Source organism: Ambystoma mexicanum, chromosome 9 (genome assembly GCF_040938575.1).
Source record: "Ambystoma mexicanum isolate Mex_15411 chromosome 9, UKY_AmexF1_1, whole genome shotgun sequence".
NCBI classification, from domain to species: Eukaryota; Metazoa; Chordata; class Amphibia; order Caudata; family Ambystomatidae; genus Ambystoma; species Ambystoma mexicanum.
Window position 1 is genome coordinate 336,927,940 of NC_090931.1, and position 12,152 is coordinate 336,940,091.

A 12,152-nucleotide genomic window follows, 5' to 3' on the forward strand; every position below is an offset into this window, starting at 1 on the left:
AAAAGTTTTCTTCACGATGCTGGAGGAGGTGGAGCTACTGTGGAATACGGGAGGAGGAGGGTATCTCTAGTGACATTCCGTAGGTCCAGAGTGAAGGGTGGATTGGGTCTACCAGATTCCGAGAAATACTTAGTGGTGTCGCAATTAGTCAGTGTTGCTATGGGATAAGCCAGGGGGGGGGGGGGGGATTCTGAAAGGGTAGGTAGGTGACTTACTGCCGAATCGGAGGGGTGTGGAACTTTTGTGGTGTCCAGTGGGGGATAAGGGGAGATTCGTGGTGTTTGAGGTGGTGAGAGGTGGTGAGAGGGACGTGGAAGAAGTATTTTGGTACGAGTGGATTTGGGGGGCTATATGATGGCAAACTTCCGTGGCGCATGGATCAGAGGCTTCGCCAGACGGTCGGAAGGGCAGGCATACAGAGGCTCTGAGACAAGGGGTGTGAGACGGTGGGAGATCTATTTGAGTGAGGGAAACTGCTTACCTGTACTGAATGGTGTATGAAGTTCGGGGTCCCGCAGGGCCTGTTCCTGCCGTGCGGGGCGGTGGTCCGGAGACTGGCGTAAATCTGGGAGGGAATCCCGGAGGAACCGGAGGCAAGTCTGTTGCTGCGGGTACTGCAAGACCAAACCGGTGGTGGGGCACGTATCTCACGGATCTATAAAGCCCTACGGGGAGGGACGCCCGAGAGAGAACTGAAGGTGAAAGTAAAATGCGAGGCGGATGTGGGATACCAGATATCGGAGAGGGAGTGGGCACAGATACTAGAAATGGTCTGGAAGGTATCACGCAATGCCCGATTTCAGCTGGTCCAATTTAACATCATACACAGGACATATGTAACCCTGGTTAGGCTGTAGGCAATGAATAAGGATTGCTTGGATAAATGCCCTAGGTGCGGTAGGGGCCCGGTGGGATTTGTCAAAAGATAACGACCTAAGACCGCCATGAAGGAGTATCCGTTAGAAGGGGGAGGTGGAAGTAGAAGAGGGGGATGGGGCTACAAGGCTCAAGGGAGTGGCAGCAGGTCCGACCCAACCTCTTCGGAACTGTTGAACATAAAGGACCATCCACAGTATACTAAGGAACAGGAGAAGAGGCCCTGATAGAGCAACCTGTATACACGAGGGTGGGAGGGAGGGGGGCGGAGACCTTTTTGGGTGTTGTGGTTACTGTTCTGGAAAAATGCTAATAAAAAGTGTTTTAAAAAAAGAATGCTCTTAAATGCCAACCTCTATTTTGAACACCGGCCAGCTGACATTCTGCAATGGCGGCCTGCTATAAATAGTCAATTTCAGAGTTCGTATTCATGGTTGAAGGTGTGTCTAGATTGACGGTCTGTTCTGCGCAATGTTCAGCAAGCTTTCTGTTCTCTGCCGCATCTCTCGCTGGTGATCTGCTGTCTGATCGGTTCTTTGCCTCAAGTAATCCTAGTCTCAGCAGCCCTAAAGAACAAGAGAGAAAACACTGGCTAGCATGTTGTACTGCAGGTTTCAGCACGCAAAAGTCATACTTCTGCATTTTCAACCAGGCACATGTAGAAGAAACCTCTCAAATCCCTCACCCCGCCTCTGGGACAGGGCTGGCTCTGGCAAGCACCCTGGTGGGCATCTAGCCCCAGTTTGAGAGCATTCTCCATCCTCCCCGCTCCTCTTAATAGAGTCAAGTCTCTGACTGTGCCACATTTGTTGATGCCAAAGGTGGCTACATGGGTGGTACTAAAGCAACATTTTAATCCTGCTACAAGAAAATGTGAGTTTGTGGTTGATCAATGTAAGACTAACGGTTAGGTGAAAGGTGTGGGATGTTTTAAAGGCTGCATAAGCCACTGCATGGTGTGTGTGGAAGGATAATTCTGTTATGTGGACATTCCATAATCTTATGAACTAATTGTACCACCAAATCATTGTAAAGTAAATCCTACCACAGCTGCCAGGTGAGGGATTGTCAACTCCTGCATTGCAGGTTACTGAAAGAAATCTCCCATGGAACATTATTTTGTTTACAGGGAGATTATATTTCACTTTTTATCTGTGATATAGCTATCTGTTTATCACCATTAGTTAAACCGAGTACACGGTTTCCTATGTGGCATTTTCAATTCAGAAAGAGGACTACTCTTATCATGCCCAAATAAAAACTTTTCAGTAGACAGTCAAACATTACTTACCTACTCGAGAGTGGAGGGGGGGGTGCATTTTTGATTCTTTAACTCCCTTTTCTATAGAATTACAAATTGCATTTGGACTACTGTAGATTCAGTTTAATTGTTAATATGTCACACTGGTAGAGTAAAAGAGTAAACCAGAGTTTTCCAATTATAGACGCTGAAGGGCAGTAGCCATTTACTCGTGAACCCCATGACTGCGTGTAGTTTCATGAAGCATGAGCAGGTTTAGTTAGTAACTGCCCCGATTATTGTGTGCATTTTCTTCAGGTTATCGAAGTAAAAGCCAACAAGCGAACTGGAGAGGATAACTTTGTCAGCTGCATGAAAAAAGCCTTGGAGCAGCACTATGGAGAACAAACAGTGGGAATCGGAGGCACTTTTGTGATACAACAGGGAAAAGCAAAACTTCATGTTATGGTGAGTTGCAATAAAACAGGCAATGCTTCTTGGCTTTACAGTAGCATTCCAACACTTAGGGTTTAAAATTTAGTTATAATTTTCATGAATGAAAAACATAGTTTGATATCTTCATTAAAGAGGATGAGCAATCCAGACAGTTATTTTTCGTGTTAAGGTTGATCATTGATGAAGCAAAGTATCCCCCAACGATGAAAGAATGAAAGTATGTTGCATTTAACAGTCCATCATCCTGAAATTCCTAATTTACTGTCCTCTAGTTCCACCACACCACAAATGCCCTGAAAAAGACATTAAGCAACAGCATGGTACTGCAAGTGCCCATTTCTTTCTAACACACTTGCCTATGTTGTGCAAACCAAGAGTCACACCTAACCTTATTCCTTTCCATTAGCTGAACAGGGCCTCTGATCATCACCAACGATCTGGTGCTGTTGGCCTGATGGTATGATTTTATAGAACTGCTTTTGGTTGAGAATGGGTAGCTTGAAAAGGAATTTTTATGATTTTGGTTTGAAGATCTCCCCCAGTCATTGAAAATGCATCACCCTTGCTTCTGTGCTTACTGTGACTTCTTGACTTGCCCCAAATCCCTCTATGCAGCAGCACATCCCATTTGATCTGGAGAGCCTCTCAGTTTACATGGGTCCAAAGACCCTTTTTCTAATGACTTTACACAATTTGTACAACGCAAACATTTGTAACATTTGAACTTGATGACTAGACAACCCTTTGCCCACCACTCTGAAATCAAGTAAAAAGTTTGAGAAAAAATGTGTGGAGGGGAAGTAATGTGTACACTAAACATTCAGTTCAACACTGTCCTGTGAAGTGTACTGTGATGAATCCAATGTGGTTATCCCAAAGACCCTGGCCTGGGACCCTTCTCATATTGCCAGGGAATGGCAAGCGCTTCCTGATCCTGAACCTGGGGGGAGGTGTTCTGTAGTAGCATCACATGGGAGGGGACTTTGAACAGGGAATTGGTAGAACACATTAACTAATTTCCCTTATGACCCCACAGTCCTGATTGCCTATTGTAAAACTGAAGACTTTCAAATAATAAGAATCCCAAACAATAGGGACTTCAAGTCCCATAATAACCTAGGTACTGGGACGAGGAAGCGGGGCTTGGCGACACAGAACTGCAATGTGCAGTCTAGTGTTGTGCAGTCTAGTGTTTCTAATGACCCACACCAGCAGTAATTTTGATGATTTAAAGCGCCTTCAGTTGCAGGCCATTATAAATCATGGTGGAAGTCGTGGCAGAAGTAGATGGAGAATCAATGAGCAACCGTGTATGCAGGTAGAGCTAAGGAATGAAGACTCCGGGACTGCCGCTGTAGATATAGCGGGAAATGGTGCTGAGAGAGTCATAGGATTAAGGAGCTCAAACTGTAGAGGTCGCACAGTGGAAAGCGTTGAGGTGAACCGACTGCCTTTCACAAGAAAGAAGTTTCCCGTTCCCTGGTCTCCTCTGCGGTGACTGGCAAGTGTTGGAGAAAGCCAGGAGCACATCAGGCTCCTTTTGGAAGAAACGCAGGACACAGAAACTAAACCGTAGCTGTCAAAGGCTCTGATTGCGAGGACTGAAGAGGTCGCAGCAGCAGCGAAGATCACGGACATGCAAGAAATAAACAGTGACTTGGCCTGTGACAGGTAACCCCAGAGCGCTCCGTGAAACACTGCATGCTGCGTGTAATTTCTTTAAATGCCAAACGAATGAAAGAAAGCATATTTGCCACTGTCCACATATAACAAGGACAGAGGAAAAAGTTAATTGTTTTGAATGCCGAACTAATGAAAAAAAACATAATTGCTATTATCCATATGTAAAGTGGAATTAAGAGAACACGATTTATAACCATCATTGCCAAAGACAAGAGGGGGCAAGATTCAAAGTAAACTGTATCCTACATTGCCAAAGCCATGAAAGGGCCATAGTGAAACCTAACTGTAACCCATGTCAAGAGAGGGTAATATTGAAGATCAATAACAGACCTTGGCTAAACTATTACAGGAAAAAGGGAAACAGTTGGGCATGTGGCAAATGAATAAGTGTAATGAAACAACATCAATGTGTGTTGTAACTTGTTATAGGAACTTGTGAATCTCAATCTTGTTGGAAGCTGAAACAGTTAACCAATACTTGAAGTTAACCTCATCACAGAGTAGTTGTAGTAGTTGTAGGAGTTTTTGTTATCCTTTTTGGTACCTTTTATTAGCAATCCTGCATTGATCTTGGGGAAGGGGATCCAACCCTGGTTACAAGGATCTTTAGATTCATTTAAATATGATTATTATTTTGTTAAACCTGAACAGTCATCTATGTTTCCTATATTATTTTGTTGTATGTAAAAGTGTAAGGGACAGATACATTTTTATGTTTAGTGTTTGTTTCGTAGGCAGGGAAAACCTTGTTAGCTTAGAGAAAGCTTTATACTTTAATAAAATGGCTACTTGTCAGAAAACCTTTGCCAAGTTGTCCGCCTCGCATTTCTGACCCCTCACAGTACCCTGCAGATAACGTTTACTAATGGTTATTTCTTCAAAAGGGTACATTTTTAGAATCAGAGGTATTGGATTATTAGCAAGGCTTGGAAGCAAAAATAGATCATCATTGAAGGACATCAATTGGATTGTTTCAGGACCTTTCTGTCAGTACCATACTGAAGAGTAGGATGGCCGAACTAACAAAACCGCAGAGCGAGCATGGCATTGCATACAAGTGGAAATTTCCCTTTTCGTACCATCTTTAAGCTGAATGGGAAGATGGTATTGCCATGCACAAACGAAGAAGCTATTGGGTCTGACTCAGATTTCAGACATTGAAAAATCTGCCTCAATGTGGGTTGGTAAAGGAGTTCTTTTTTTAACGTTTAAGTGGAAATCTGATTAGGTTACTAGTTCAATTTAGTGTTAATATGAAAGGTTATTAGTTCAATTTAGTGTTAATATGAAAGCAAGTGTTTTTTACAGTTTCAACTTACTTCTTGCTACCGAGTATCAGTAGCAAATCAAACCTCTTTCTAAATATATCTGCCTCTACTCTCCGCCCTCTGCAACTAATCCAGAACAGGACTGCGAGACTTGTCCTTGGCCTCAAGCCCTGGGATCGTATCTCTCCAGCTCTGAAATCTCTCCATTGGCTCCCAGTGGATGCAAGGATTACATTCAAAACGCTCTGCATTGTCCACAAGGCTTTCTGGGGACTGGGTCCAAAATACCTTCAGCTATCCCTCCGCAAATACCTCCCCTCTCGAGCTCTTTGCTCCTCTACCTCCAACTCCTTCAGGGTCAGTCATTTTTCAAAGAAACGAGCGGGGGGTAGATATATGTCTTCGGCTGGAGCATCCCTCTGGAACAGCCTCCCTGCCACTCTAAAACTAAAGAAGAACCATCTCCGGTTCCAGAAGCACCTCAAGACCTTCCTCTTTTCTTCTGCCTTCGCTCCCCCTCTCCCCTGCTGATCTGTTCTCTCTTGGCACAGTGCACCTGGCCACCCTCTGTCCTGCGGGCCCAGGTACCTGCTCACTCTGCCACCCTCCCGCACTGCCTCCGGGCCACCCCTTGCACTTGGGTCTGTATCTGTACCCATACAGCCCCCCCTTTTTCTTCCTGCACTTATCAGACCTACCCTGTCTGCTGCCTTAAATCTAGCACTTGCAAATTGCTGGCTGCACTAAAACTGTTTGTTGCCTTTATTATTTATTTATTTATTTTTATTTATCTGTTTCTCCTCTGCTTCGCACTTTCCACTTCTCCCCCCTTCCATGCACTTTTCCCCTCCCCCTCTCCCATGCACTTGCACGTTCTTAATATCACTGGGTCAAGTAAGATCGCTGTTTTGTTCTTCCCTGTTCTTCTCCCTTGCCTTGTCGCGCTCTGAAACACTTGTGTACGAGCGCGATAGAAATAAAATATCAATATCAATATCAAAGCTCATTGATTACGTTTGTTTAGGAGTTAAAGCCATTCAATCAAGGATGCTCTCATTATTCTAAGTTGGGAGTTATCAGATACCCTTCTGTAGTTTTCTGGTTTTACATTTTTCTTGTTATTTGCAAGAGGACTGTGGCGTTATTGATTTTGCACATTTGGAATATGCTGTACAGGGAGTAATTACATTACGATTACCTGTTGGGTAGGGAGGAAAACACTGTGTTGGAAGTGTTCCAAGTTCCTTTCATGAGTTGTGCTCAATATGGGATAATGTGTGGGCACCCTGAATGTTCAGGGGTTACATTTGCTGGTAGAAAGTCTTAAAGTATAACCTATTGATATCACAGTAATCCTAAGTATTACAGCAGGAAAAGTTGTTTGTCTGTTCTACATTGTTCCCTAGGCAATATTTCTGTTCCTGCGAATCCTGCGATTGTGAAAAAAGAAAGGTCACCATTATAATCAGTGCTCATCTTCATTAAGCAACACAAGGGGATGGTGAGGGTAGGGTTCTGGACTTAAGGGGCAATTGAGAGAAGTAGCATTTCATATTGTGGCTCGTTTTTTGGCTCTTCTAGGCCCAGATGAAAGACAAGATTCCTTGTACAGAAAGGTATTAGCGGATTTAGCATATTTTGCAAACGCTGGAATTATTATGGATGGGGGGCCTCAATACATTAAGCACAGTGTCTGACTGGTCAGGTGGTCAATATGTATTAGGAAGAGCATGTCAGCATAACATATCGGTTCTACGTTATTTTGCCGCGGGACTTTTTATCGCCGTTTTTTTCATTGAAAAAACTTTTTTTTTTGGGGGGAGGTTCCTCCCCCAAACCCTCCCCTATATTTAATAATTATACCCCTACACCCCAAAAAAAATTATTTCATTTTTAACCCCCCCAAAAAAAAACATGAGTTTTTTTCGATGAAAAAAACGGTGATGAAAAGTCCCACGATGAAAAATCCCACGGCAAAAGAACTGTATACCAACGTATCTTAAGAAATCACAAGTACAACTTTACAGGATGTCTGAAAGTTACTATATTGTAACGAAAGGGGAAATGTATAGCTCTGGGAATTGCACATTGGAAAGTAGCCATGGTTTGGAATTGGAAGTGTCAGAGGTAAAGAAATGTCCCAAACGAACAGGATCATAAAAAGTATACTAGCGATTACTGTCTAATGAGGGAAATGGAAAGCTATTTTTGGACAGCGTCGATCAGTATTACTTCTTAAGCAATTTATTGCGATAAGAGTGATAAGGCTGGTAGATGACTGGCAATAACATTTTTTAAAAGACATCCCAGTACTATATAGCCAAATTAAAAGAATCTGGAATTCAAGAAATTAGAAATAATATCTGAATTTCTATAAAATGCTCTAGCAAGCAGGGAAGATGGATCCGATTGAGCATGAGTATTACATAAAAACAATTAATTTCCCTGGGATTGGAGTAGATGTAGCGGAGACACTGGGAGCCTTCATCATGGAAGTGGTGGAAGCCATTGGCTTCTTTGAGTCTTGAAAGTCCCCTGATCCAACAGGTTCTCAGCCCTCTTTTAGGAAAAGTGTAATGGCGCAATGACAACCAACTTAGGTAAGGCATTTAACACTTCTAACAACATAGAGGGGTTGCTGCTTTAATGGGGGAATCATTGTTTTCACGTCTCCATAAATCAATGTGAAAGTCCCCTGCACTTGGGCAGGAGACAATCACAGGGTGGCTCTACCCGCCCTACTGACCCTTACTGTACTCCTCATCAGACTGCAGAACCCCAGATCAATTGGAAAAACCCACGGTACAAGAACTGCAACTCCCAGAATTCCCTTCTGTTGGAGGAAAACCTGGACCGTATCAGGGAGTAATCTGCGCATTAGGAGGGAAGAGATGACTACAGAGAGCCTAGTCTGGTTCCTGAGGGGAGGAAGAATGCTGAAGAGCATATTGAAATCCCAAACTTGCCTGATGGACCAAACTGATCCCCTAATCCCCCACTTCCTTTCAGATGGAAAACTTGAAATGGACCTGAGACCTCCAGATGCACATTCAAGCCCTGGAAGTCTATGAGAAGAACCAGAGTGTACCACAGATGCTTTCTACATCTCATAATGGACTATAATGGTGAGGACGCACCCCTTTCCCACTTGGTTCCTGTAGTGGCAGAGAGAGTACAGTGGCCCAACAGCCAGAGGAGACTTTTCTTCCTCCCCATCTAAAAGAATGCCTGAAGGAAGGATACTCATGGCTCCCCAACATTGCAGTTAAAGATGAGTGAGTCTGTAACCCCCTCTCCAGGGGAGAGGGGGTTACAGACTGCCTGTGGGGAAACAGACTACCTGGGTGGGGAAAACCCAATTTCTTTATAAATGAGAAGACATGAGTTTGCAGCATCCCCACCCAACAGAAGGACTGCACAGCATTTGCCTTGACAAGCTGCATATAGAGAGTAACAAAACAAACTCCTTGTCCCAGGCCCCCTGATCCTTTTCCGGGAAGAGTGGAATCATAAAAAGGAGGTAATTATTTTTTGGTGCCGCAGTCATTTTAAGAGCGTTTGCCTTGCCCTAAAGAGACAGTTTCAGAACCGACCACATCTCCAGTTCTAACTTCAATTTCAACGTTGCTGTGCCTATATTGACCATCATCACACTTGGATATCATGTGAGCCAGACCCGAGGTATTTCATTTTAACGGTGAACCAACAGAATCCAAAACGGACCACATCCTCATTTGTGACAGAATTTCGGTGGCAGTAGTCTGTAAGAGGGAGTGCGTCAGTCTTTGACCAATTTACTTTATATCCTGAGAGCTCCCCAAAACCATTGATTTTTTTCTTCCCCCTGGCCCCCTCCCATCTCTAGCCCAAGTAGCAAGACTTTCAAATTTCCGCACTACCAGTAGTTGGTCATCTGCCTATAGCCTTGGTTTTCGCCCTACCCCTCTGTATCTTATACCTTGGATTCTTCCGTCTTCCTAATCCACTTTGCCAATGGTTCCATTGCCAGCACAAAAAGTAGTGACGAGAGAGGGCAGCCTTGGCCTGGTACCTCTGCCCAATGTAATGTCTGTGAGCAAAATCCATTTGTAATGATTGAAGCAGTGGGTTTGTTATACAATATCTGGATCAATTTTTAGGAAATTCATCCCAAATCCATTTCTTCAAGCATCCTGAATAGAAATCTCCATTGAATGCAGTCAAAAGCCTTTTCCTTGTCGAGTGACAAGGCTGCCACATTAGTATTCACCCTCTTGCTCTCATAAATGGAGAGAATCTGCTTCCACATGTTTACTGCAGACAGACTACCTCTCACAAAGCCTGCTTTGCTTGATTTGCATTAACATTGGTAAGACTTTCTCCAAACATTTCACTAATGCCCTTGCCATTATTTTGCAGTCTATATTTGTTAGGCTTATTGGCCTATATACATTTGGCAGAGTAGCATCTTTATCCTTCTTTAGGAGAAGTGTATTGTGCACATGTCTGTGTTGCTGGGAGGTGACCTTTTCCAAATGATGATTTTTACATCTCATTGAGCGCCTCATATATGGTTTTTGGCATTATTCTGATGAATTCAGCAGGACGACCATGTGGGCCAGATCATTTCCCAACATTTAGGCTAAGTGCTGTTGCTATTAGCTCTTGTACCGCCAATTCTTTGTCTAATTCCTCCTGCTCAGCTAATGACCGCTTTGGCAAACCAACTTCTTCCAAAAATCTTACATGTATGCCTTTATCAGTAGTATATAGTTTCTAATCGAAATTCCTGAATGTTCTGTTCATAGGGAGAAGCAGTCCAATGCGCCTTGAAGATAGGCGAGGATAGACTGTTTACTGCACCTAGAAGATGTATTAGGATAAGAGTTTCTTCCTCTCAGTAGATGTTCTAGGACTGCCCGTCTGTTGCAATTAGCCATGGTATATGTGAGGGGTCAGAAATGTGAGGCGGACAACTTTGTGAATGTTTTTCAAAAGATGCCATTTTATTAACTCAAAAGGTTGGATAAACGCCTCACTATCGGATTTCGCTGCCTAAAATAAACAAAGGCAGTCCCTCTAACCAAAAGGGTTCTGTACCTCACACTTATATGTCCAATAACTCAACAAGGTAATGTATGACAGTTCAAAAGAAACAAATATAACAGTTAAGTTCACAATATGATAACTGCCTCTCCTTATAATCTAGACATATTTCCCTTCCCCAGATTCAAGCAGGATTCTGTTTCAACAGTAAAACAAAACAAAAAAAGGAAAATCCTGTCTTGTAGCTAAATTCCAATGCTGTTCTTTGTGCTTTCAACTTGACAACAAATGTTTCAACACTTAAGAATTGTTCAACAAAGGTTCTTTCTCGCCCACTTCAGTAAGAACTCAAACAGCCTTCTTCTTATAAACCAAGAGCACTAGTTCATCAACATTAACATGCATTGTCTTTTTCAGGGTTGTTCTACAACAACCTATTCATTCTGAAGATGTTAAACACTTCTGCAACAGTTTTACACAGTTCTTACTCAGAAAGGAAAATATGTCAAGATGCTTTGACAATATCTCAAAATATATCAATAGTCCACTTGTTTCCACAATTAAAGTTTGTCAGGATGATTTGTTAACACCACTTCACAGCATGTCATCAACTTCCACCTGGTTTACTTCCATGTCAGGCCTACTACTTCAATTACACCTGGTTTACTCCCATTCCAGGCCTACTACTTCAAAGTTCTCCATTCAGGTATACTCCCATGCGCGAACAGCATAACGTGTTATCACAACCTCTGACCTGGTATACTCCCCTGCCACGTCAGCAAATTACGAAAAACAAGTGCCTCTGTGATTAAGATCAGTTTACAACAACTTTGCAATGTCTCTTGCTTCACAACACCAATTTTAAGCAATTGGTTAGGCAAGACAACATTCACATTGGTGTTCTTTATTGCACATTAGTGATTTCCAAAACCTTTGCAAGTTATGCTCCTCTTCTTCTGAATAACCTTTACCCGAAGGTCAGCCTTCATGGCACTTTTGTTTCCCCACTTTTGCATTAACCAAATGCTTACAATGATTCTTCTTTGGCTTTGGCAATGTGGGTTAATACCAGCTTCTATTATGCACTTCTTCAAATATTGGCAATAAGCTTTACAGTCTCTGGGACTTTCATTTGCCCCATTCTGACTTTGGCAATGTTTGTTGGTTTGAAATTGCCTTGATTTAACTTTCTTTTGGCTTTGGTAATGGTATTTTGCATTGGGTTCTGGAATTATTGCCCCATCTTGTTGCTGGGTTTAAAATAAACTTGCATGCTTAAGGTCACATTGGTTTTACAAAACACTGTTTTCTCTGCTTTCTGCCAGTTCGGTAATCAAAATTGCCTTCCTTCATGTTTTCCTCCCTACGTGATTGCTTTCTGGCGTTAAAGTACCTGCTCTGAGCATGCGAGCGATCACAGAGCGCTCCAGTGTCACAATAGCTTGGTGAACTCACCAGCGTTATGGCATGCGCATCCGTTTCCCCTTGCTGCTCCCAGGTCCTGTGCCTTAGCTTCTCCTTGCGGTCAATCATTCTGCTGCTTCCAGTTTGCCGCTGCTCTCGCCACTCGCACGTGTAGCTTCCTCTGCTCCAAAGGCTCTCTG

The 12,152-nt window shown here is 43.1% G+C and overlaps 1 protein-coding gene across 3 annotated transcripts in view; it reads left to right on the forward strand.

Annotated features, from left to right (window-relative positions):
* The window catches only part of LOC138488041 (ester hydrolase C11orf54 homolog), a 258,137-nt gene that overhangs the window by 77,009 nt on the left and 168,976 nt on the right, over positions 1-12,152 (forward strand). For all 3 annotated transcript variants that reach the window (XM_069614760.1, XM_069614761.1, XM_069614762.1), the window contains one exon: positions 2,435-2,584. In XM_069614760.1, the coding sequence (XP_069470861.1) occupies positions 2,435-2,584 (150 nt within the window). The remainder of the gene's footprint in view (positions 1-2,434; positions 2,585-12,152) is intronic.